Source organism: Dasypus novemcinctus, chromosome 17 (assembly GCF_030445035.2).
Source record: "Dasypus novemcinctus isolate mDasNov1 chromosome 17, mDasNov1.1.hap2, whole genome shotgun sequence".
NCBI lineage: Eukaryota > Metazoa > Chordata > Mammalia > Cingulata > Dasypodidae > Dasypus > Dasypus novemcinctus.
In genome coordinates, this window is record NC_080689.1 from 3,850,323 (window position 1) to 3,876,842 (window position 26,520).

Genomic DNA, 26,520 nt, shown 5'->3' on the forward strand with positions numbered 1-26,520 from the left:
GATCGATATATTAAGACAATTTGTGTACATTTCAGCATATATAAGATATACAGACATGAAATAATTGTTTTAAATTACAGCTTTAAAATATAATTAACTTCAGTATATTAGATATTTTAAGTTTATTGTTTATTAGAATGAACCGTAATACTGTTTTAAAATACAAAAATCACCTCATCTATTATTCTTGTCAGCAGCACCAGGAATCTGTGTCTCTTTTGGTTGTGTCAGCTCTCCACGTGTGCGGCGCCATTCCTGGGCAGGCTGCACTTTCTTTCGCGCTGGGCGGCTCTCCTTACGGGGTGCACTCCTTGCACGTGGGGCTCCCCTATGCGGGGGACACCCCTGCGTGGCAGGGCACTCCTTGCACACATCAGCACTGTGCATGGGCCAGCTCCACACGGGTCAGGAGGCCTGGGGTTCGAGCCCTAGACCCTCCCATATGGTAGGAGGACGCTCTTGTCAGTTGAGCCAAATCTGCTTCCCTCATTTATCATGCTGGACGTGTACCTGTCTCTGCAATCACTGGACCCAGTACAACCATCCACGTAAATGATGATCTATAATAGAAGTCATCAGCCTGTACTTTTTCCCTCCAGACATGAAAATTCTAGATGGAAAAAACCAAAACCTCAAGCTAATGTTTTATGAGCATTTATCTCACAATATTTTAAAAATTTGAGAAGGCAAAAACAAACTTGTCATCCAAAGCCATTACATATTTTATTAAACAGCTGACATTTTAGGTAGAGTAAATTGAAATTGTTTTTGTACCACATTTTATTTTCCTTTTTAGGAACTGTACCAGCATTTAAAGATTATTTGTAATTAACTTAGGCCTAAGTTTTTAAATTTAGCTAATGTATTTTACATTACAATTTGGTTAATGTATTATACTAGATCTTTTTTTTTAAAGATTTATTTATTTATTTAATTCCCCCCCTTCCCCGGTTGTCTGTTCTCTGTGTCTATTTGCTGCATCTTGTTTCTTTGTCGCTTCTGTTGTCAGTGGCACAGGAAGTGTGGGCGGTGCCATTCCTGGGCAGGCTGCACCCTCTTTCGCGCTGGGCGGCTCTCCTTACGGGCGCACTCCTTGCGCGTGGGGCTCCCCTACGCGGGGGACACCCCTGCGTGGCAGGGCACTCCTTGTGCGCATCAGCACTGCACATGGGCCAGCTCCACACGGGTCAAGGAGGCCCGGGGTTTGAACTGCGGGCCTCCCCTGTGGTAGACGGACGCCCTACCTACTGGGCCACGTCCGTTTCCCCTAGATCTTTTATGAATTATAGAATTGTAAGAACTCTATAAAATTAAACTATTTTGAAAGATGTCCACGATTACTTTATTTAGTGAAATACAATTTTACATACATGACTTCAACTTCAAATTCAAGCGTGTTCGAGTGCGCAAACGGTTGTGCTCCCGCTTGGCTCGCATTGGCCCAGGCGGAGGGCTGACAGACGCCGGCTCACAGCGGCGTGCGGCCTGAGGTGGGCACAGTGCCAGCTGCGGGTCTGGCACATCGCAGCCTGCGCCTCCGCGGCCAGGTCCCCAGCCCCTCAGGGTAAAGGGGAGACAACACACCCGCCTCTTGCGGCCCTGGTATTAAATGAGGCAACGTGTGTCAAGGACTGAGCAAGGCGCCGCCACAGTGAGTGGTCAGCAAACGAGGCAGGTACTGGTTTGTGAGGGCTTTCAGTTTAGGTCAGCAGCAGAGGAATAATTACTCCTGGAAGGATCCAAACTCTTCCCAGCCATTTTCTAGCAAGGACCTTCGGTGATTACAATGGAAATACAAGTGTTCCACTCATGATAAGTCAAATGCCACCTTTACCTGTCAACTCCTTAGAAAGAAGATAATGATAGAATCCAAATAAATGCATCTTCTTTGTAAACAAAATAAAACAATTCAAGGCTTTTGAAAAAAGCATCATTTATTTCAAAGTACAACACAAAGTTGCATTTTTTAAAGAAATACACATTCAATCTTGTTTCTCAAGACTTGGCTATGTGCATTTCAGTTCTTCTTTAAAATAAATTCAGGTATACAAATGTTACATACCTCAAGTACAAACAGCACAGAAAATGCATATGGTTTCGATCGAATGTTTTTACATTCATTCACTGTTCCTGTGTGGCCACACATTTCTATAATCTGTTTTGAAATCAAGACAGCCTTACTTTAAAAAAATACTCTGTATTTTTCAGCACAAAGTCCTTGTACATTTTTAAAATTAGATCTTGGCATATAATATAGTGAAATTATTAAAAACCAAACTTGGTAATGTAATAAAACTGACACATGCCAGGACTTTGAATGAACTCAAATTATCTCCTTAGCTGTCAAATTTGTGTTTATGCAGATAAATAAAGAATGGAAAAAGAGTGGAAGTGGACAGGTGGAGAGAACTTGATGGTAGGTCAGGTTTTCAGATGTAGAGGTCTTAGAATTTGTGGCTAAGTACAGACTTTTCTCTGAAAGCACAACAGCAAATCTCCTATTATCATAATTGCAAGAAAGATCAGAAAGAAGCAAGTGGAACAAGCCTGCCCTGCTCGAGCCTGGTTTGCCTCGGTGAGGAGGGGCGGCTGGGAAGGCGCGGCAGTAAGAGCCTTCAACGGGCGTCTCAACCGCGGGCCTGTCTCCATCCCGAGGAGGCACCCCACCCTTTTTTGGCCTAATTTCAATTCTCCTGAGGGAAGTGTGAGTTAGACCAAGGGTCGGAGCTCCTCCTTCCGATCGTGGGGCTCCATATCCGCCAGGGGTTGTAGGTCTGTCCCAAGTCATAGGCCGGCCGGGGGGCGGGGGCGGGGGCGGGCGGGGCGGGGGCGCTTTCCGAGCCTGCGAGGCCCACACTTGAGAGCGCGTTGGCTGGAGTCGTGAAAGGCAGGGCGCTGCTGAGGTGGCTGGACCAGATGGAGCTGCTGAACGGGGTGGTGGGCCACAGGCCGCTGGTGCTGCCGAGGACCGACTGCGACAGAGCGGGAAACACAGCAGTGAGCGTCGGGGCCGAGGGGCAAGGGGGCAAGGGCTACGGCGGCGCTAAGAGTAGTGGCCAGGCCACAGATTTCTTTAGTTCATTTACTTTCAATGTTTTTTGCACATAGCCACCCCAGAGTCTGAGCAGATGGTTCTGGTATTCTAAAGCAGGTCTGGAAAACCAGAGGCAGCGGGCTGGGGCCGGGCCAGCCTGGTTCTGAACACACCAGGTCTGCTGGCACCCAGCCGTGCCCGTTTGTTTCCGTTACGCCGTGGCTGCTTCTGCAGCACGACAGCAGAGCTGAGGCCTTCCCTGCAACAGAGACCAGGGCGCCTGCACAGCCAACTCTATCCCTTTATGGAAAATCTGTTGATCACTGTTCCAAAGAATGGTCAAGGTGCTTCCAAACTGAAGCCCGAGTGATTACAAGTGAAGACCAAACTCTGGAATCTGTCGGGTTAAAATATCTACCATTAAACCTCGAGCGTCTGATTTAGCTTTTTTAAGAACAAAGAAGTTGTGGTGAGGTTGTAATTTTAGGATCATATTTTCCTGTCCTTATTTTGTGAAATTTGAAACCACTTATTATTTTCTTTGGTCAGAATACTTTTTTGGAGCATGACCTTTGCAGAAAAACTTAGCTGAGAAACAAACAAATGCACACTAGAAAATCTCAAGGTAAGAGATAGCTGCTTCTCAGAAACAAAATAAATAAAACCCCCGGCTTGCTTCTGCAGGGCAGAGGGGCTGCACCACGTGGCCAGCTGAGCGAGCACTCGGGGGCCACCGGACCCTGCACGTGGAGGTACCAAAGCTGTCCCCGAGGTCAGGATGCTGGAGGGCGCCCTCCTTCCCGCAGGAGGGCAGCCCACGCTGCGGGGAGCTGTTCTGTGGTTTCCTGGACAATGGCCACGAAGAACACTGCTGGGTCATTGTGGGAGCGTATGAAGGCACAGCAATGCAGACAACGCACAAGTGCTGTGCTCATAAGCGCGTCTCGTGCCATCAGGTGACAGGGATGGCAGGAATGGGGGACCCCAGGCCAGGCCCTGGCTCTGAGTACTCACGGAAGCCGTGTGGGTCGGGGAGCCTGAACTGGCCGGCCAGGAAGGGCCGGGGTCCGTGGCTGGAGAGTCCCACAGGTAGGAGGGGCTACTGCTAAACTCGTTCCAGCTCCTCTGCGACGCCTGGTTGCATGATCGAGACAACCCAAGTTTGCTGAAAACCTCTGAAAATGAGGACATGATAAACAAGTCTACATTTTATTGCACAATGGTCATCTATCTAGAAGGGAACTTGGCTGAGGCACATGTCCCACTTCTTTGGCACCCACCACAGTACCCTGATCTCGAGCATGCAGCACATGATTAGAATACTGTGCCCATTCTTATCATTAGATAATGTCAAAATGCAAATATTTCCCAACTCTACTACGATCACCATAGCTAATGCAAAACTCACATGTTGCTGCTAATTCAGGGTAGCAAGAAAAAAAACAGGAGCTGCACGGCACAGCCCGAGACGCAGACTCCCCTTCTGGCACGCCAATGTGGTGAGGTGCAGGACCACCGGGGCTGCTCACCAGCCGTCAGGGCTGGCGGGGGCGTGTGGGAGGAAGAGAAGCCCCCCCAGGGCGGCTCCTGCCCCTCTGCGGGGCCTCGGTGCCATGCCCTAGGCACAGGCACTGCTGAGGGGCCGCAGGGGCCAGGGCCCCTGGAAACCAGTGCAGAAGAGCAGGGACAAAGCCTGTGCCCCTAAAACCAGGCCACAGGTCGTGTTGGCGCTTGCTGCAGGTGTGAAGAGATGTTGTTTTTGAAAACTGTCTACGACAATGATAATCATACGTCCCTCTCTTTTTTAGAGCATTTCTCTAACACAAAACGCAGCCCTGACTCTCTTCCTTCCCTGTCACAGGCTTATTAGTCGCAGATCTTGGGTTAAACACTCACCACCAGTTAGATTAAAAGAATTCCCAAAGGCCGAGAACGAGTTGAGGGGCGTGAATTCGGGGCTGCTTGGGCTGCTGACAGGGCTCCACAAACCCGAGCTATGGCAAAATGCAACAAACAAAACGTATGACAGTTAGTGAAAACCGACCCACTGGCGCACTGCACAACCAGGAGGCACTGCTTGACCCGGGACACTCAAATTATTAAGTCAGAGGCAACGGGAGAACCGAAAGACGGTTCTAAACCACAGAGGCCTTCCAAGCTCCTCAGCGCCTGCCACGAGCTCAGCGCCAGGTCCCAGCAGATCTTCCTCCCGTGGGCTGCCTCTTCGGTGGGGGAAGGTGCGGTCAAGCCTGTTGGAGGCCTGGGAAGCGCTGCACGCGCCGGACAGCGCCGAGGAGCCCGCTGCCCCACCAGGCAGGAAGGAGGCACGCCTGGGAGTCCACTGTGAGCCGCCTGTGTCCTTTCCCACTTCCCTCCTCTCAAATACATTTTTGTTCTTCTATTTTTAATGATCCAGTCACATCCTTTCTTACAACAGACCACAGTGAAGGAGAAGGAGGAGAATAGACTTAAAGCGGGGACACACGCCTCCCCTGCACAGGGCCGGGCCCGGGAGGGCTGCGTGGGCCCTGCCGACGGTGGAGGTGGCATCGGGCTCTTCTGCTTCTGCCAGCAGACAGGGCTCCTCTCAGGGATTGTTTTTCCCCTTTGAAAAAGAGTAAGCAGTTAGAGGAGCTCCACCACTTTCGACAAGTGCCTCCTTTCTGCAACTTGGAATGCCCTGGAGCCCTGAGGAGTTCCCGCGGGGAGCGAGGCCTGCGGTACCTGTCTGAACCGTCGCTGTCCACAGGAGTGTGCGGGAGACCAAGGCTGCTGGAGAAATCTGTTTTGCTTGAAGACGCTTTAGCAAAGCCGTTCCCACCTGTAACAGCGGAGTCTGAGTCAACCGAAGGCCAGGCAGGAAAGGCCTCCTGGGCCTGGGCCTCGTGCGCGGCACTGACCTGGGCTCTTGTCGTAGCCGGCCGTGACCGCGGCAAAGGTGGGGTTGCCGTTCTGGCCGGGGAGCGAGGCGGCTTTCGTCAGCTTGTGTTTGCTGCCACTTGGCTGCTTTGTTTTAGGGTCACTTGAATGAAGAAGCAAAGAAGAGAGCTTGGCCCTGGTCTGCACCCCGGCCGAGAGGGCCAACAGGGCCCTGCCCTGGGGAGCCGGGACCCCGCGGGAGCGAGCGCCACGCAAGGCCCTCGCTGTGCAGGGCCTGGAGAGAGCCCGAGGCTCACAGAGCACAGGCTGGCTCCGTCAGGGAAAGGCCCGGGAACCTGAAACTGTTTCTCAGATGGAAAGAGCTTTCCTGGGGCAAGGCACGAACATAAAGGTGACTTTGGTTTGACGCGGGCAGGAACCACCATTAGGGCCACAAAGGCTGCAATCACATCCCAGAGAACACCGGAGGGGACTACTGGGCAGCAAACGAGGGTCATGACGAGGGTACGAGGGCCCCACCCGGCTGGAGGGATCCGCCTCCTGGAGAGGCCCCTGCTCCTGCACGCCCAGGGCAGCCTATCTTGGCAGTAAGGAAACAGTTACAGAGCTGCAGGTCCTGCAGGGGAGCGGGCGCTTTCCCCGTGGTAAAGCAGGGGTCACGGCCCAAACAAATCCCTGCTTGCCGGGAGGATGAAATGGCGAGAGCGGTGCCGGCCCATGGCCCACAGCCCTGGCCGCAGGCAGCCTGGAGCTGCCCGCTGGAAGAGCACCCTGCTTACTGGCTCCTGAACCAGGATAGTCCCAACCAGCTAAACCCCGCAGTTCTCGGTCCATGGGCACAAAGAACCAGTGTCTCAGAACGGGACGGGTCCCTGCTGGAGCCAGGGACAGCGCTGCAGAAAGCAGGGGGCACGAGAGCCACAAAGTGGCAGAAGCAAAAAACGAGCGTGGCCGGCAGCCGTGGCTCGCGGCGTTGGGGCCGGCTGCCGACGCGGGGCTGGAGCGGCGCGGGGGTGCCTACCTGCCCGAGCCGCTGTTGACGATGCTGCTGTAGCTGCCCCGGCAGGCCGCGGGGCACGGGGCGGCGGGCGGTGAGGGCGAGGCCGGCGTCGGCGAGGTCTGCCGTTGTTTTAAGAAAATGTCTGCGTTGAGGGTTTGCAGAGAAAGTTTATAAAGACTATCAGTAGCTGGGAAATCAAAAACAAAAGGTCCTGTTAATGTCACAGTTTGGCCTTTACTTTTCCAAGTCTGTTGCTCTGGATGTTCCTCTAACACTCTTCAGAACTCAAGAGCCTCTAGAAGAGAGGAGGGTGGGCCTGGAGGGGGCGCCCCGAGGCCTGCGCGCCGCGGGCTGCGTGGGGCCACCCGAGTGCCGTCTTCCGCTGCACTGCGGGGCCTTCCTGGTCAGGCGTGGCCTCACCTCCGCTCCTGTCCAGGTGAGGGAGGAGGAGGGCCCACGTACTTCAGGGACGAGCTAAAGCCACTGCTTGGGGACCGGAAAGATTCTTTGCGCCTCCCCCCAGGTTCCTAGCCGTGGCAGGGGCGGCAGCCCAGGCTAACCGCGCCCCCCAGCACTAGGCCATCGGGCAAAGGCCAGTCCTCCGCGGGCGCCCGCCAGGAACCCGCTCCTGCTCCGCTGGCAGCACGCGAGCTCCTAGTGTGTTTCTGCCGCCCTTTACGGCAACGTCGCGGCATGCAGCTCGTCGGCTCAGTCACTCGTGCGCCCTCCCTGCGCGCATCGTGCACTTCTGGGGCGGAAGGGGCTGTGCCCTGGAAGCCGCCCCATTCTCCCCAAGTGCCCCGGCCCCACTGACCAGCCCCGTCACCCCTTGCTTCTCGTCCCTGACCAGCACCTCGGCCCCAGCTCGGGTTGCTGCCACCTCTGGGCCCCTTGTGGCTGAGCTCTGGCTCCCCAGGAGATTCCTGCCCACACGGAGCAGACGCGGGTCACCCCACCGCCAGGACTGGAGCCTCCTTGGCGGGGCGATGCCCCACCCCTCGCCCCCCAAACCTCCAGGCTCAGGACCGGGATGAGGCTGCGCGTTCCGTGGCCATGTCAAGGCCCCAGGTAGGGCAGCGCCAAGCAAAGAGCCCCTCTCTTCAGCACCCCCACAAACCACTCCCCACCTTCAGTGCCACCTACTCCTGCCCCAGGGGCTCTCTCCACCCTTCCTCTGTGGCGCTGGCACCTGATTTCCGCCTCGCTTGCAAGCCCAGCCTCACCCTTGCCCAGGAGACCCCCGTCCCGCCTGCTCCGCTACCTCCTCCGCGCTGGCCCTCTCGGGTGCCCTGTCCCTTGTGAGCTCTGTGTCACCTCTGCACTCCCGCTCGCCCCCCGAGGCCTGGGGGCAGTGTGCTGACCTGAGATCGTGCCACGTGGGGGAAAACTACTCGCACACCTGTCCTGGCCCCTCGCTAGCCACCTCCTGTATCACCCCAAGTAATGTGCCCTTGTCAGCTGCCTCCACTCGGAGCAGGCTCTGCTGGTGACGGCCACTGTCACAGGTGACGCTTCTCTCGGGCAGCTCCCCTTCAGGGGATGTGTCCACAGTGCCGAGCACGGCACAGCCACTCAGTAAGTGTCGATGGAGTGGAATATGGAGGGTTGAGAGAGCGAGAAAAAGACCTTATGGAATAAAGCTTGACGTAGGAGAAGATGGGGGCGGGGAGACTAAAATCAGCACAGGGCGTGTGCAATTAGAGAACTTTTTCACTCAGATATTACTAAAGTTCTCCTTTGTCAATTTTAATAACCCTTTTTATTTTACTCTTGTCTCCGTAAACTGCAATTACTCAAGGACAGCTTTCTCCGTCTTGTATATGCGTGAGGCTGCAGAGCCGCCCACTGTGGCTGCAGCCACATCCTGGCTTGGTGGGTCTGGAGAGTCCCATGTGCTAACCCTCAGGGAACCAGCAGGTGACACTGCTGCCAGGTGCTGGAGGGCTGAAGGAGGTCTAAGCAAGACGAAATACCAAAGCAGGCAGTGAGCCAGGGAGCTGAGGAGGTGGGGCGGGGCACACCCTGGCGCCTCCTGGCCTCACGCGGCCGTGGCAGTGACACAGCCGGGCGCAGCTGGAGCCGCCCAGCGAGGGGGTCACAGGACTGGGGTCCAGGGTAAGGTGCGGACGTGGGCCCTCGGGGACCAGGCACTTTCTCCAGGGCAGAGCCACAGGTTCACGCCACAGGGCTGTCCTGAGAGACGGTGTCCAAATTCCTGGACGAGCCTGGGGATGCGACCGGAAGCCCGCAGCGCCGAGCCTTTCCAGCACGTTCCTCTCCAGGCCATCCCCGCCCCATCCTCTAAAGGAGTGGGTCAGTGGGCCTACAGCTGCCAGGTGGCACCCTGCAGTGGACAGCCGTCTCCCCTGCAAGGCTTCCTGGCCACTGGACAGCCCCCACCCCACATCACACTTACGCCAGCGGAGCGCAATGCTTGCATCCCCGGCTCTCAGAACAACCTGAGGAACCTGGTTATCTGGACATTCCAAAAAGCAGCCTTCGTGGTGGGGCAGGAGGGCTCTGATTAATGGAGAGTTGCCCAAATCACCAACTTCTAATCCATGGACCAATGTCCAGCTGGCACCTCACCAGGGATTCTAAGGAACCAAAAGGTCTCGTCACTGCCGCTCAGCCTGGACATATGGACACTCAGAGTCACTTGAGACTTCCTGAATGACCAAGGCCTTGGTCTCCCATCCCAGGCGAAAACCAGTACTCAAAGGTGCCACAAAGCCTCACAGCAAATGGGAGTGCAGGTGTGAACACGGAGTTTCTCTTTCCAGCATGTCCTTGGAGAGGTGAAAGGAAGGTGTGCTGAATGGACAGCTCACCTCAGTTTCCAGGTTTTGTGCCCTCACCTGAGAGGCAGCCAGTGCTTCAGTCCCTCACTCGTCACCACCCCCTTCCCTGAGGATCTGCCTGCTCACCCCGATTTTGCCTTTGGTCTCAGCTGCTCTTGACCCAAGTCCTGGGAAAGAGGCCCCTGCCTGTTCAGATCTCAGCGTCTCCCGGGCACGGATCCGTCCTACTTGGGTACTTGGGTAGACTGCTCCTACTCTCCATTCGCTGAGGTCAAGCCTGAGGAACCAGGCCAAGTAAACTAGCGGGAACCACAATGAAACTTGCACAGAGCTGTTTATGTGAAAGATACGGTAAAGGAGAGAATAAGCTCACTTTTTACAAGGACAAGCTCACTGTGAACTAGAAGACCTAGTTAGGGGCGGTTGCTGTGTGCCTCGACCAAGCCAGTGGCTCTGGGAGGACTCACAGGCCCTGCCGTCGTTCTGTTTTGCACCGTGGTTCCCAGGAAAGGAAGCCCTGAGGGCGCCTTGTGCCGATTTCTCTGGTGTAAATTTCCCTGCCAGGCTGATTTCAAGCTACCGAGAGTTAAACAAAGGCTAGAGAATTTGACAAAGGGCTTCCGCTGGCTCCCGCGGGCCCCTCTCCCCTGGGCCTCCTGTTAAAGCCCTGTGCCCCTGTGGAGCTGGGTGGGCTCAGGGTCCCGGTACTTACAGCTGCTGGGTTTGGGAACTGGCACGGAATCCCACTCCGGCGGAGGAGAGTCTTTTTCACCCTCTGAGCTACTCGTGTTGCCTAGTTCTTGACTACTTGGGAGGAATTTTGCTAGGGTAGGTGGCCTGTTATCCACTAACTTATGATTTGTACCTGCACAAAAATCAGGAAAAAAAAGTTGTCAGTTGAGAGTGCTTCCTTTAAGGCCTATCTCATCAAACTGTCTAATGAGGACGTGAGGACAAAAACACAGCCTCAATCTTATTAACTAATAGCTTCTAACTGATTACCAGTAACTCACAACTGGGAAGCCCAGTGGTTAGGGTGTCTGCCTACCACGTGGGAGGTCCTCAGTTCAAACCCCGGGCCTCCTTGACCTGTGTGGAGCTGGCCCACGCACAGTGCTGATGTGTGCAAGGAGTGCCGTGCCACGCAGGGGTGTCCCTCGTGTAGGGGAGCCCGTAAGGACAGATGCCGCGCGCGAAGGAGGGTGCAGCCTGCCCAGGAGTGGCGCCACACACACGGAGAATTGATGCAGCAAGATGATGCAACAAAAAGAAACACAGATTCCCATGCTGCTGCTGATAGAAGTGGACAAAAAGAACATGCAGCAAATGGACAGAGAACAGACAATGGGGGCAGGGGGAGGGGGAAGGGGAGAGAAATAAATGTTAAAAAAAACAACTCACAACTGTAATTGAAATAGAGTGGATCATGAAAACATCTGTACGAGTAAAATGATAATACCTTTTGTTTTCTGGGAATTTCGTGATTTGGATCCACTTGTCAATGTAGCTGGAAGAGGAACCTTGGTTGGGAGACTTCTACGCTGCTTACTTTCCAGTGGGGGAGTATACGATAGCTCTAAAGAACTGAAAAACAAGCACGGATGGAAGAGTCAGGCCCCTCAACCTTCAGACCCCCCTGCCCCAGGCCCCCTGCCCTCAGACCCCCCTGCCCCAGGCCCCCTGCCCTCAGACCCCCCTGCCCCAGGCCCCCCACCCTCAGACCCCCCTGCCCCAGGCCCCCCACCCTCAGGCCTCCAGCCCCAGGCCTCCAGCCCTCAAACCCCCCTTGCCCTCAGGCCCCCTGCCCCCAGATCCCCTAGCTCTCAGGTCCCCCTGCCTCAGGCCCCCCATCCCCAGGCCCCCCCGCCCTCAGGCCTCCATCCCCAGGCCCCCCTGCCCTCAGACCCCCTAGCTCTCAGGCCCCCCTGCCTCAGGCCCCCCAGCCCTCAGGCCCCCCGCCCTCAGGCCCCATCCCCAAGCCCCCCAGCCCTCAGGCCCCCCATCCCCAGGCCCCCCTCCCTAAGGCCCCCCATCCCCAGGGCCCCCCGCCCTCAGGCCCCCCATCCCCAGGGCCCCCGCCCTCAGGCACCCCCATTCCCAGGCCACCCCGCCCTCAGGCCCCCCATCCCCAGGCCCCCCCGCCCTCAGGCCCCCCTACCCCAGGCCCCCCATCCCCAGGCCCCCCGCCCTCAGGCCTCCCTACCCCAGGCCCCCCGCCCTTAGGCCCCCCAGCCCTCAGGCCCCCCGCCCTCAGGCCTCCCTACCCCAGGCCCCCAGCCCTCAGGCCTCCAGCCCCAGGCCCCCCGCTCTCAGGCCCCCGCCCTCAGGCCCCCCACCCTCAGGCCTGGGCTCTCCCAGCCGTTCAGCTGTCCTAGCCCCTCGTCGCGCTCCTTGTGACCGCACCATCGTCTTTCCATGAGCCCTGGGAGCCTCCGGTTCTCAGTCCTCTAAAGCACGGACGTCCCTAGTTCTAGGACAGGGCCACCTACTGGATCAATTCACGTCAGTTCCAAATGTCAGGAAGGGCCAACCTTCCGGATCCAGCGTCACCACAGCAGCACCCTGCCCAGCCCCCAAGAAGTCAGATGATCCAATACGTAAATAAATGCATTTATAATAAAAATTTTATAAGATTTTGGAGTTAAATGACTTTTCTTCATTCTTTTGTTTCTCTATATTCTCAATTTTTCTGTACTGTATAGGTATCATACTTGGAATCAATAAAAGAGCTAACCAAAGGGTCTCAGCTTAGCCAAAAAAGTAGAATTTTAGGCTGGATAACAAACTGAAGTGAAAAAAAAATCTACTAAATATTAAGAGAGACATTAATGCTATAGTTTTCACAAATCATCTGTCCTTCTTCCTCTTCTGCTTTACAGGACTACTTAAAAACTCCACCTTTTTTAAAAACCAGAGGCTCCCCTGACATTGACACCCAGCTCTCCAGAGGGTGGAGGAGGAAGTGGGGGTGTATGTGTGAGTTATTTTTAAGTACATTGGTGTAAGTGTGGGCAACTATTTATATAAAGCTTAACCCTGTGCCACTGAAAAATTAATTGGCTTTTAAGAAAGAAGGTGCCAGACAACTATTTTATTTTCACTGGTTTATACTTTCCTAAATTTAGTAAGTCAGAATATCTCCATTAAGAAGCAATTTTAAGGCTTCTAAATAAAGAGCTAACGTAAGTGATCCCTGTTAAGAGGGAAAATCAGCCAGGTTTTATTTTTGCTCAGGTAACATGCGGCATTATACGTAGTATAAATCCCATGATACGTAGTATAAGTCTCACAATAGTGGTACATGCGTCTGTTTTGGTGTTGGAAACTGAGGCACAGTGGCCTCACAAGGAGAGATATGCTGTCTCCACGGCTACAATTGCACCCTAAGGAATGCAGTAATTAAGAGTTCATGGCAAGTGGGATGAAGCTATTAAAGGCTGAAAGAAAAGCTGAGCATATGCCTTTTGTAGTAAATAGAACACTGAGACTTTGTACCTTAAGATTTTTTTGAATTCCTTAGACTATGAGTAATGCTGATAGTTAATTGCATGTTGCTGCTTGTTGTCACGTAGCCTGGGGTATATAGAGAGCCCCTTGTAAACAATAGAGTTGTCTGATGAGTCTCTACTCGCAGACCCCTGATCCCAGCTCTCTCATTCTCTTTTTCTTTCTTTCTTTCTCTTTCTTTCACTCTCCCTTCTCTTTCTTTCATTCCCGATACCCTTCGGGTCCAAATCTCCAACATGTGGGGAAGAGCAGAGTGCTGAGGGCCGCCCAGGGCGTGGTCGGGTGGGCCGGGGTGGGCCAGGGCTGTGCTGCCGGCTGGCCGGAGGCGTCTGTGCACAGGTGCCCTCTGCACCCGGGCGGGCCTGGCATCTGCTGGTCAAGCAGAGCGTCACAGCGGGCACAAGCAGTCCAGCTACTGAACTTACTGTTTCAGATAGTTCTACTTGTTCTGTAAAGATGCAAAACACTGAGAAAGAGAAGGCTCAGGGGCTAGCTGGCGTCCTCGCAGGGCCCCGGCAGAAGGCCTTTTTAAGCCTGAGATGCAGCTCCCAGGCCCTGCCCCTGGACCTACTGCCCTCGCCCTCACTCCTGGAGGTCCTCAGCTGGGTGGGGTGTGGGCTGGGAAGAGGCTGGGCCTGCTTCTTCTATGTCAGCTCTTGGGGCTGGGGAGGGGCTGCCCAGGCCAAGACCCGCCTCCGCCCTCCTCCGGGGACTTCTTCAAGGTTTAGGGTTTAGGCCTTTTCTCTTTTAGCCTTCTGGCCTGGAGATGACGTAACACACCATTCTAATAATATTGGTAACAGGTTGAAACTAATTTTTGATGAAGTAAATGTGAGCTAGGCCCAGGGATTTTATTAATATTAGAAGATCAGTTTTTTTGCTGATATATAAAATAAAAACTTATTCCTCATCAGACAAAGTTTCCAGAAGAAAGTGATAATATGGATCTTATTAATGACAGGTTTTTTTATGTGCAAATACTTCTTTCAGGTATAGGGAATCATATATGCACACAGCAAAAGCCTCTCTTACTAGATGACATTTATTTTCTGTATCACTGATGCTAGAACTAGCAATGGCTCTACCTAAATGACAGCCACTAGCATAACAGAGTGGCAGGCGGGGAATGAATCTATCCAGAGGGGCAACTTTCCTTTACTAAAAGAAAAGAAAACAAAACACTCTTTATTTGTTTAACTGCACATTTGACAGATACACTAATGAATTCTTATTATCACTAACTTTTATCCCTGAGTTAAGAAAAACTAATTAAAAAGATCAGCAAGATTAAAGAGATTAGATTAAGGAGACTGGAAGATTAGGTTGCATAGGGATTTCTTCAGTTACAAAAGACAATTTTAAAAGACAATGTACAGTTCTCTGCTTCAATTGTCTTCTGGTAATGTCATTAGAGAGGATATAGATTATCAGTCCCTTGATTAGGTAGTAAGAAAACTGGTCACTGTAGCTTTTGGTTTACCACGGAATCCAAATCCTTGCAAAGTTAGTGACACTCAAGTGAAATCTTCTACAAACTTTTCAAATCCAAATCTGCTAATGGTCAACTTTAGTTCATAAAAAATTAGAATACAATAGAAGTCAGCAGAAGGGGGGTGCGTACTGTATGTTTTAAAAATATTATGTCTTGGATACTGAGCTCAGTTGTCAGGGATGATAAGCACGACAGACCTGAGGACACTGTCACCTATGGAATGGCTTCTAGAAGACAATTCTTAGGTTTTAAAATCTGTGATCATAAGAATTATTTTTGCATATAGAAAAACTAGGTCCTCTCAAAATTTGGATTTATCAGTTCCAAATATTTTAAAGATCTAACCAGTCACCTAGGACTCACACAGGTCTAGAAGAACCACCCTGGCTGCGGTGGTATACATCTGGCAGGGTACTTCCTGTCCCGTGGGCTGGGCTGCCAACATCAGTCAGTGCTCAGGGTCGACTGCTCTCAGAAGTCCCAGTGTGCTCAACCTCCTCTTCCAAGGAAGTGGTCTCATCTCCCCCCACCCACGGCAAATGGGCAACCCTTATTTACCCTGACATTTCTTCTAACTGTGCCAAGTCTATCCTCAACCAAGCGTGGACTGACTCATTCAAACTAACAATTTGCACAGAAGAGTATATTTTAATTAAAATAATCTACTACTAATCACCATTAGGTGCTGTGTTATTTTATTAAGAAAAAGTTCCCAGGATAAGGCTAAAATGCTTACAGCTGTTATCGCTAACTTCTTATTAGCTCTTGGCTCCACAGAGCAGACTGCTCCTATGAGCTAAGCTGTCTTAAGCAAAGGAGCGTCCTGGTTGTGGGTGTTTCTCAAAGCTCAAGTATTATTTCCTGAATCAGAGCAAGAACAATTCCAATGATGACAAGCCAGCTGTATCTTCTTAGTTGATCCCCAATTCCTCCGACATGCTGAGCCTCTCCCAAGGACACAGGGCGTCCGTGCTGATGGGATGATGAAGTGGGAAGGGCACTGGCAGCCTTGACAAAACCCACGTGAGTCCACCAGGCAGACCGCAGACCAAGGCTCGTGAAGAGAAGCAGCAGCCTCAGCGAACAATCCAGGAGCTCAGGCCATTCCCTCCCCTGAGCGCCATCAGTTCGGACAGCGCCCACTGGAGGCCAGCCCCTCAGGGTCTGGACTCAGTACTTTATGGGAGAATTGTCTGAAAAGGTAATACCGTCCTGAAAACTTTTCAAGTAAGAATAATGTCTTTCAGGCTTTATGGCACAGACTTCTCGGTCCCAAGTGGAGCTCTGGGTTAGAGACTCAGCAGGTTAAAAGCTCCACCTGAGAAGACCCAGGCTCGTACCTGGAGCAGGAGCAGAAACGACACGGCTGTCCACGTGGGAACCAGCCACCAGCCTGACTGCCCTCCTAAACTTCACAGCGGATCATTCATCTGCTTCTGCCTGTCTGACCGCAAGCACTCAGCTGTCCCTGATCAACAATAGTGAACGTGGAGTCGTCAGGAGCTCCAAAGCCACGAGCAATGTGAGGCAGCGCATGGCTTTTCCTGGAACAGGACAACCAAACCACCAACAGCCGACACATTACCCGGCCTTCCCAGTCACGCCTCTTATAAACACTTCATTTCTCCGCCCTCGTTTATTTTCCTCACCTGGGTTTCACATCTGTTGGGATTTCTTTCTTAATATTTAAGAGTTTTTTGCTTTTTTGCTTCACTTGAGACATTTCATTTTCATGTTTTTCGGGCATGGCTTGCTTTCCCTTTTGTTTTTCTGTATCCTGTAAAAAATATTTTACACTTAATTGCTGAGAACAATTAGCAAAAATGACTGAGATTAGTCTTATGCGAAGACACAGGCAAAACCCAAAGGTGGAGCAGACAGACATGGCAAACATTTAAAAATGACCAACTCCTTTCTGCAAATCTACCTTTAACTGCTGCGGGCTCTACCAAATTTTCGGCCTTCTCTGATTTATTATGATTATATTCTGGTAAGTCTGAGTTATTTAAAAAATGTCACTTTAACTTGTGTCTTAGCTGGAGTGGGTGGTGGCGGCGATGGCAGCAGCAAATTGGTAGCTTCTTATTTTTAAGCATTGAAGAGCAAAACCTGTCTTATTTACAAGAAAAGAGGAGCAAAGACTACAATATAAAGTTAAACACTTCTGGCGATGTGCCTAATGCTGAGCTTGAGGAAAACCTGAGGCCAGAAAACAGGTAGTTTAGTCATGCAGGGTGCTCCACCCTGGTCCTTCCGTCCAGCCATCAGCAGCGCTGTGGCAGTTAGTGCTACCTGCAGGTCACCATAGGTGCGGCGGGGTGTGGTCATCACCCCCTTATCCAGTACTGGTGCCGGGCTGTGGGATCAGGACTCTGAAGTCCAGTGGGAGGGACAGGCCCACCGGCCAGAGCTCCACGGGTGTGCGGCCGTTTCTGGAGCAGGGAAGAGCGGTCATGCCTGGCTGGAGCGGGGCGCCTGGGCTGGGGAGGCCACAGCCACCGTATCTGCCCGCAGGGCTGCCGCCTGGTCTGCCAGCCGCTGCTGTGGGCCCAGGACAAGATGGACAGCATTTATGCACGTGCGCAGCGATGCGGCACTGGTGCAGCCCAAGCATGAGGTGGGTGGCCTCATCTCAGGATGCCTCTGCTGAGCTGCAGTGGAGGCGCCTGTGTGCTGACGGTGTGTAGAAAGGGCGCGCACAAGACGGAGGGAAAAACAAACCCCGTCCTTCACCACTGGAGGGCTGAGAAGCAGGAGTGGCAGGAGTGGCAGGAGAGGCAGTCAGCAAAGGGGAGGAGTGGGAGTGGAGGGAGGAAAGGAGTTGGGGGGCAGGCAGCCGTCCCCCGGCTGGCTAGCCTCGGGGCTGATGGCCTCAGGGCAGCCTGGGTCTTGGGAGGTCCTGGATGCCAGGTGGACCTTCACCTCTCACGACTGAATCATCAGGAGGCAACAACGCCCCTTCTGCTCACAGGGTTCTGCCGCTCTGCGGAGTCATTCACAAGTATTTTCTTAACACGTCACAGAGCGAGTTCTTTGGACCGCAAGCTTGCTGGGGGCAAGGACAGTCTTTCTGGGCACTTTGCTTCCCAAGCACCAAGCACAAGGCCGGGCACTCAGGCGCTCCATAAATGTATGTTTCATGAATGGGGAGGAGAGGGTTAGAGAAAACCCCCTGCCGAGTTTATAAACTAGTTGGGAACAAAGCACACCGAGCCAGCAAACTGAGATCAGTCACCAAGAAATACAAGCACACGGCTTAGACCAAGATGCCGGGGAGGAGGGGTGAAGACCGCAGAGGGGAGAGGCTTCGCGGGCGTGTGTGTGCCAAGCAGGTCTGCAAGGAAGCAGGCGGTGAGGACAGGGATGGGAGCAGGGAGAAGCAGGATGCGGGGGCCAGGCGTGGCTGGAGAGGGGCCTAGACAGCGGTGCCCGCAGGAAAGTAAGAGGAGGAAGTGAGGGCATGCACTGAAGACAGCGGAGAATTCCCAGCGCCCCGTCACAGAGCCGACAGCACTGAGATCACCCGAAAAATCATCAGGTGGCATTGTGATTCTGAGGTCATTTTTAAAAAAGAAAATAAAGCCCAGAACTCCAGTACTAGTTATGAACTGTACTGAGAAAACACTGTGCACACAAAGAGGGGATGCAAAAAGGAGGGCAGCTGCCATGAAACTCAAGTTGGGTACAAATTTTAACCAAAATTCATGTTTGTGGACAACACCACTGGATATCTTTGAGAATTGATTCCTTAGATGGGCAGGCTAAAGCAGGAAAATTCTGGTGTACAATATTTAAGGCTATCTTAGGATCATTATTAACTTGAAATCTACTTATCTAAAAATAAAAATGCCAAAGCATAATTATACCCTTACCTTTTTGCATAACAGTATGACTCATTCTTGACATATTCAGAGCAGTAATGGTTCCCTCCATTTCTCTAACACCTACGACGTGCCGGGCGTTTACAGCACTGCTCCCGATGCCAGCGACACGACACCTACTACGTGCCGGGCATTTACAGCACTGCTCCTGATGCCAGTGACACGACACCTACTACGTGCCGGGCGTTTACAGCACTGCTCCAGATGCCAGTGACACGACACCTACTACGTGCCGGGCGTTTACAGCACTGCTCCCGATGCCAGTGACACGACACCTACTACGTGCCGGGCGTTTACAGCACTGCTCCCGATGCCAGTGACACGACACCTACTACGTGCCGGGCGTTTACAGCACTGCTCCCGATGCCAGTGGCACGACACCTACTACGTGCCGGGCGTTTACAGCACTGCTCCCGATGCCAGTGGCACGACACCTACTACGTGCCGGGCGTTTACAGCACTGCTCCCGATGCCAGTGGCACGACACCTACTACGTGCCGGGCGTTTACAGCACTGCTCCTCGTGATAGTGCCTGACCAGCCTGGGAGTGGAGGGCTCTGAGGAAGGAGGGAGCTTTCTCGAAGTGGCTGGGCTGGGCAGGGACGCAGGTCTGGGTGACCACTCAGGGAAGTCTGGGGTGCCTCCCTGGGCACCCCTGGGGGAGCGAGCTGCTCCTGAAGCCCTGCTTCCAGCAGGCGCTGGCCCTGAGACGCCAGCACAGGCCACTGCCACTCAATGGGCACAGGTCCTCCGCCTCCTCTTTTGATACTTAAATTTTGAAGCTAATTTCTGGAGGTAGAGCAGCCACTATCCCAGACAGCCCTACCCTTCAAGCAGTGTTTCTAACCATTTTACTTTATTCGCATGTTACTTTGTTCTCCCTTGGGGGAAATGAAGACACTGGCACCCGAGCCTCGTGGGGTTTCCACAGGGCAGTGATGGAGCTGGGAGCCGTTGAGGGTTCCCTCGCTCCCTGGAAATGCCGCCCGAGGACATGGGCAGGTGTCAGCTGTAGGCTGACCTTCTGTTAGAGACAGCCTTTCCCCCAGGGCCCTGTGCGGAGGGTCCGCGCCTACCGCTCTGAGGAGGGGCTCCGTGTCGGGGTTGGAGGTCTCTGTGGTGGTGGAGGAGCTGTCGTCGTCAGCCAGGGAGTCTTTCAGCTCCTCGTCCTGTGGCTTTCCCTTGCCTTTCTTTTCTTTTTCTTCTTGCTTCTTAGGTGGCTTAACCTTGCGTTGAAGAGGTTTTCCTTTCCCTAGGGATGAAAATCTGAGTAAAATAACTCCATTTTTAAACAGTTTAGAAAACAAAGCCATTAAAAGAGAAGATTACTGAGAGGCTCAGCTCATCTGATTAAAAATGGCTTCTTTCTCTACTTTACTGGTTTTCTAATTAAAGCTTTCCAAATCAGGTTTGGCTTTTTGATTAGAATATTTTTTAAAAATCAGCTTTATTGAGGTGTAATTTATGCACAATAAACTGCATCTATTTTAAGAGTACAATTCAGTGAGTTTCGATAATCTATGTCTTAGACTATTTTTGTATTCCCCAGAGGGTGATGTAGCTTTGAAAAGTCACAGCAACAAATACCAGAGATCACTTCAAACCTGTTAGGAGGCAGAAGCCTGGTGGCGACACGAGCTGCCGTGCGCGTCCCCCGAGGGGTCCTCGGAGCCCTGACGGAGCTGCGCTGGCGGGTCCACGTGCTGGCTCTGCCCTCTAGCTGTGCGGTCTTGGCCTCTCACCCATAAAATGGGGATGACAAGACCTCACGGGCTGCAGTGCCTGGCACCTAAGGACCGCGGAGAAGTTGTGTCTGGACAGAGTAAACTGGAGCTATGGGAAGCCCATTACCTTAAACGGTCTGGATGCCACCAAGACAAATGACAAACAAACTGACAGCCCATTTGAGGGCCCACCTTTTCCCAAGCAGCGTTCCATGTGCTAGGGATATAGCTGCAAACAAGAACAAATAATCCTTGCTCACATAGAGTGTATGTTCTAGTGGGATTGGACAAGGACAGATAAATTCCAGGAGTCCAGCACCTCCAACTGCTTCTGAAAAATTGCCAGGAGAGCCAGGCAGGGTAAATCTGCAGAAGCCGCACAAGCTGCATTTTCACCATTCTGCGCATGACTAAATATACCCTCTTGATAACGGTGACCTACCATAACTTAATTTAAATCCTGATGTTCTATGCCTCATCCTAAAGAATGCTGCTGCTTGTGGGTGCCAGATACTCAAACATTAGCACCTGGAACAGGGGTCAGCAAACTACAGCCAGCAGACCACATCAGGAAGCAGCCTGCTCTTGTGCGTGGATGAGCCAAGCTTGACTTTTACATTTTCAAATGGTTGAAAAAAGGAAACAAAGGAGGACATACAATGGAGACAGTATGTGGCCCACAAAACCAAATTTATATCTGGCTCTTTACAAAAAGTGTTTGCCATCTCTGATCTAGAAAAAGAATAAAAAGTGTGGCGTGATCTTCAGGAATGTCATTTCATTACTTCCACACTGATCCCAGGAGGCGCTGGGCCTGAAGTCACAGCTGGGTTAGCAAGTCTCCACTTCCAGGGGCCTTCATTTTAGCGGAAGACTGGCCGGCTGCTCTAACTGCAACAGCCTCGTCCTCCAGCCCCGAGCTCTCCGTGACTACAGGAGGCAAGCGTGTGCCCTACTCCACTCCGCGAGACTGGAGGACCTCAACAGTGAGCTCAGCAGCCCAGGTTCCTTAGGCCTCAAACCTTCCAACATGAACAAGGGCAATCTCTGCTTAATGAATTTTCACCTGCAGCCACACAACTTAAGGTTCTTAGATTAATTGGGTGAGTGGCGGTCTGTATAAATAACCTGTATTTACAATAACCTAAAAGTTCTATAATAAATGGCATTACAGGAAAGGTGTTTTGTTTTTTTTTTAAAAGCCATGGATACACAAATAAAGAGAATAAGAAACACCACAAACTCATAGTTAAGTTGAACCGTGGGTCAAAAAAGTTCATCTCATGAAAGGGTAGTTTATGCTTTTTACCTCCCAATCTCTTATGTACTCCTCAGTGTGCTGCATTGTGCCCCCAGCCCCTTAAGGAATAGGATCTTGGAAAGGGCAGCAATGACCCCGGCTGTCCATGCTGAAGCCCCCTTCCCGCCCCCTCTGCCGATGCCCCTTCCCGCCCCCTCTGCCGATGTTCCCCTCCCGCTCCCTCCTGCTGATGCCCCTTCCCGCCCCTCTCTGCCGCTGACCCCTCTTGCCCCCTCCTGCAGATGCCCCCTCCCGCCCCTCCTGCCGATGCCCTCTTCCCACCTCCCCACCCCCGGCCTCTCTTCACTGCACTCTCCCTCCTGGACAGCCAAACAGCCCCATCCTCCCCGCAGGCCTCTTTTTCTTTCAACTTCTCTGCTGGCTTCATCTTAGTTGCTGTTCTCTGGAGATCCCTTTTCCCCTTAGATATCCCTGGGGGCTGACTTCCATGAATTGAACACAAGCAATTCAAATCCAAAATGTTTCAAACAGGGTCCCAGGCCCTAAAAGGCACTTCTGGACTCCCGCGATGCAGACGGTGGCGCCCCACCGGTCGTCCTTTGGAATAACCTGGGCGGCCTCTAGGGACTCTCGCTGTCTGGCTCTCACCCTGGGAGGCTCTGGAGGGTCGACATGAACCTGCCCTGCAGCTGGGAGCAGCACTTCAGTGTCGGCGAGGATTTCTCCTGTGATTCCGAGTTTGAGTTTGGTGGAAGAGAGGGAGAGAGCTCGCTTTTCCGAGAAAAGGGCCTGATAACCTGATTGGATCAGATGGCGGCTGGGCCACCTTCACCCGTAGGTGGGGACTGCACTTCTTGGTGGCAGGCGTGGCAGTGGCCCTCCTGTCCCCTTGTGGGGCGAGGCCATAGCTGCTGCCTGAGCCCCCCTTCCCTGGAGTAGCAGTTTGATATGGTTATGAATTCCAAAAATAGATATTGGGTTATGTTTGTAATCTGGTCTATTATCTGGGCATGATTAAATTATGATTAGGGCTTTGATTGGGCCATGTCAGTAGTGTGTTGAGTCCCTGCCCCTTGGTGGGTGGGGACTCACAGATAAAGGGCCTGGCAAAGGACTGAAGCTGGAGCCCTGGGGAGAGAGAGAGCCATTCGCCTGGTAGTCCACAGCTGGTCTTGTGGAGAAAACAGAGGAGCTGAGCCCAGAGGAACCCAGGAAGCCTGAACCCTGGCAGACATCGGCAGCCATCTTGCTCCAAACAGACTTTGGTGAGGGAAGTAATTTATGCTTTATGGCCTGCTATCTGTAAGCTCCTACCCCAAATAAACACCCTTTATAAAAGCCAAGCAATTTCTGGTATTTTGCATCAGCACCCCTTTGGCTGACTAATATACCAGGTGATGTTGATTTTGCTGATCTGGGGGTGACACTTGGAGAGCCACTGACCTAAGCAAAAGGCTTTTGAGGCTTCTCCTTTCCCTAAAGCCCAGTCTTTCCACCAGAAACCAAGTATATTAATTAGTCACCCAAAGGGGTGCTGATGCAAAACACCAGAAATCTGCTGGGCATTATAAACGGTGTTTATTTGGGGTAGGAGCTTACAGATACCAAGCCAAAGCATAAGTTACTTCCCTCACCAAAGTCTATTTCACGTGTTGGAGCAAGATGGCTGCCGACATCTGAGAGGGTTCAGGCTTCCTGGGTTCCTTCCTTCCATGATCTTGCTTCTCTCTGGGTTCAGGGTTCCTCTCTTCCTGGGGCTGGCTTTTCTTTCCTCTGCATGCTGACTTCCTGGGGCTCCAGCTTAAGGCTTCAGCATCAAACTCCAACATCAAAAGCTCCTGCATCAAAAGCTCCAACTCTGTCCTTTAGCTGTGCTTTTTATCTGTTCCCACCAAGGGGTGGGGACTCAACACCCTAATGATGTGGCCCAGTCAAAGCCCTACTCTTAACTCAAACATGCCCAATAGATCAGATTACAAACATAATCCATAATCTATTTTTGGAATTCATAACCATATCAAACTGCTACACCTGGAAATTTGTTAGAAAGAAATTCTAAGGCCCCCTCCAGATCTGCTGAACTGGAAACTCCGAGGCCCGGAGCACAGCAGTCTGTTCTAACAAGCCCTCTGGGTGACTGGGAGGTGCAGCGTTTTGAGAATCCCTGGCTTAGGTCCTTGGTGCCACCGAGGTTTATCAGAGGCTGGTGCTGGGCCTACAGATGAAGACTGCTAAGGAGAACGGAGTGTCTGATCTCCTCTCTCTCGTGACTCCTGTGGGTATAATTCCACGGGCATCTCAGGAGGAAATGCACCTAGAGTTTGGAGTAGAATTTGGGGAATTCTGAGTCACTGGGATAAATGATGGATACCCCAGTTTTGAGTGACGGGATCCTACCCGTACTGTTCTCTCCTCCCTTCCTCCCCTTGCCCAGCTCAGGCCCTCTTCGGCAGCCTGCCTCCTGCGATGGCCCGGGGGGCTTGTGTGGTTCCAAACTACCTTCCAGGCTGACAAGAGCACTGACTCGCCTTACAGACACGGTAATGCCCGAGTCCTTGCCCCACCCCTCCTTCCTTTTCTCCGGGAGCTTGAGTTTGGATCCTTCCTGCTCTGGCCACGGTTGGGCCCACCTCCCGCCTGTGTCTGCTCTAGCCTGGACGGCAGCGGAGCACTCGTCTTCCTCCAGGCCATGCGCTCCTGCGGGGGGTGGGAATCTAAAATTCAGATAAAGTGCCTAAATCCATACACAGCGGCTGAGCCCACAGCTCAGCGGCCTGGACTAATGGGCACCGTGACTTGACTGGTGCGTAACCAGTATCGGTAATGAGCCCATCTGAATAGAGAATGGATAAGCTGAGAGGAGCGGCAGCCGAAGGGGAGACCTGTGCTGCCAGCAGCGGCCGAGGGCGTCTGGAGGTGGAGAGGGGCTCTCCGGGCAGCCAGGCTCACGCGCCCCGCCTCCCACCCGGAGCCCTGGCTCCCAGGGTGGTCTCGCAGTCCCTCGGGTCTGACCGTCTTTGGATGTGGAGCTCTTCTGTGGAGTATTCTGAGAGGTCCCCCGTCTGGGGCACAGAAAAAGGAGGACTAGCAGAGTAATTTATACCCCTTTACAACACGCATGCAAGTTAAATGTACAAATTACAGCGCTTTATAGTGTACTTTAAAAGAGGAAAAGTCTCAAATCAATAACCTAAGCTCCCACTCTCAAGAACCTAAAAAACAGCATCAGATTATAACCACTGCAAGCAGAAAGAGGTAAATAATAAAGATCAGTGCAGAAAGCAAGGAAATTGGAAACAATAAGGCAATGGGGGAAATCAATGAAACTATGGACTACGTTAATAGTATAATTTTAATAATACTGTTTTATCAATTGTACCCAAGGTACCGTACTAATGCAAACTTTTTATCCTAGGAAAACGGGGTGAGAGGAGGAGGTATAGTAGAACCCTGTATTTTTTGTATGGTCTTTCTTTACCATACAAATTCTGTAATAAAAAAAGGATTAAAAACAAAAAGGAGGCCCAAGCACACAATTCGAGGACAGCCCTGCCTTCTCTCTGGGCAGGCGCCCTGGCTTCCTTCCAGCCGCTCCTCGCCTGCTCACGGCACCCCTGGCTGGGCTCGTGGCTCAGCTCCCCAGGACCCTCACTGGGTTTCATCTTGCTGGTGAGGTCACGAAGCCTCCCCCAGCGTCTAAATCCCCAGTGCACCTGGCTGGATGCAGATTTAAACGCACTACACTTCCACCCAGCTCCAGGTGAGGTCGCAGTGGCCAGGCCCGGGGAGAACTGAGTAACAAGGTGCTAAGGCAGCCCACGCCCTCCCTTCCGGGGGACGGCTCTCTGCACGGGTCAGCCACTAGGGCCTCTTCTCTCACGGGGTGGGCTGGACGCAGAGGGCCAGCTTCCCTAGAGCTGGTACCACCCCGTCTCTGTGCTCACACCCGCCCAGCTTCTGCGCCTGTGCTGGGCGATCAGGCGGGCTCTCCTCCGCAGACTGGCCATCTTAGATGGCTCTGGACAGTGGCAGAGGAGGGACAGGACGGCGGGCGTCACCCGTGCTTACCAGGCACCCTGCTTCGGGCGGTGTTAGGGAGATTCAGGTGGACTCTGCACTGTCAGCCTGTCTGTCTGCTCCCTTGGCAGGCAGCCCAGAAGGCAGGAGGGCTGACCGATCAGACGTGAGCACCTCGAACCCCACGTTTACACTGAACCACCACGTCGCCCGCTCTGTTCCTACACCCTCCATGGGGCCTCGCCATGGTAACCTGCTTCTCCCTAATACTCACCAAAGAGACGGGTGTCAGACTCATGGAATTCCTCTCACTCTCAGGCTCCCAATATCTGGCTCCTAGGCCTTATGGACTCAAAAACCTCTCAAAGCTTCTTTCCCTTCACTCGCTCAGAAACAAAACTTGGTATGGCGAGACTCAGTTGGTGGCACAACTTAAGCTGGACTGACGCCAGGCCACTTTTACAGTTTCATGAACCGTGAAGCATAGGTACTGTAGACCTTTCCAAAATTTTGAATTCCTGGACTCACGAGGCTCCCAGAGTGCTGTGTAAGGCTGCCCTGTGACGTGCCAGCACCCCACTGTCAAGGCTGAACCTGAAAACCTTAAGGTGCTCACGCCTCGTTCCAGCTGCTTTCGCTCCCTTGCCCCACGTGCTCTTTGTCTGGCTGTGGCTCCCAGCACTGACCTGCCCGTGGCCTGCTTGACCCCAGGGGCCTTCTGGCCCAAGGCCCCTCGCTCCTGCCGCCCTCACCCAGGCCAGCATGTCTGTCCCTCTTCTGGCCCAAGGCCCCTCGCTCCTGCCGCCCTCACCCAGGCCTGCATGTCTGTCCCTCTTCTGGCCCAAGGCCCCTCGCTCCCGCCGCCCTCACCCAGGCCTGCATGTCTGCCCCTCTTTTGGCCCAAGGCCCCTCGCTCCTGCCGC

General features: G+C 52.9%; 1 protein-coding gene across 4 annotated transcripts in view; it reads right to left on the bottom strand.

Moving 5' to 3' along the window:
• Window positions 1-1,916: 1,916 nt before the first annotated feature.
• The window catches only part of TMEM131 (transmembrane protein 131), a 245,049-nt gene continuing 220,445 nt past the window's right edge, over window positions 1,917-26,520 (bottom strand). For 2 of the 4 annotated variants that reach the window (XM_071208710.1, XM_058278125.2), the window contains exons 32-41: window positions 19,672-19,847; window positions 16,364-16,491; window positions 11,175-11,299; window positions 10,428-10,580; window positions 6,936-7,101; window positions 5,935-6,056; window positions 5,759-5,855; window positions 4,931-5,028; window positions 4,049-4,209; window positions 1,917-2,972 (exon numbers count right to left, since the gene is read on the bottom strand). In XM_071208710.1, the coding sequence (XP_071064811.1) occupies window positions 2,685-2,972; window positions 4,049-4,209; window positions 4,931-5,028; window positions 5,759-5,855; window positions 5,935-6,056; window positions 6,936-7,101; window positions 10,428-10,580; window positions 11,175-11,299; window positions 16,364-16,491; window positions 19,672-19,847 (1,514 nt within the window). In that variant the 3' untranslated portion in view covers window positions 1,917-2,684. The remainder of the gene's footprint in view (window positions 2,973-4,048; window positions 4,210-4,930; window positions 5,029-5,758; window positions 5,856-5,934; window positions 6,057-6,935; window positions 7,102-10,427; window positions 10,581-11,174; window positions 11,300-16,363; window positions 16,492-19,671; window positions 19,848-26,520) is intronic. The other 2 variants (XM_058278126.2, XM_071208711.1) reach the window with 2 other exon arrangements.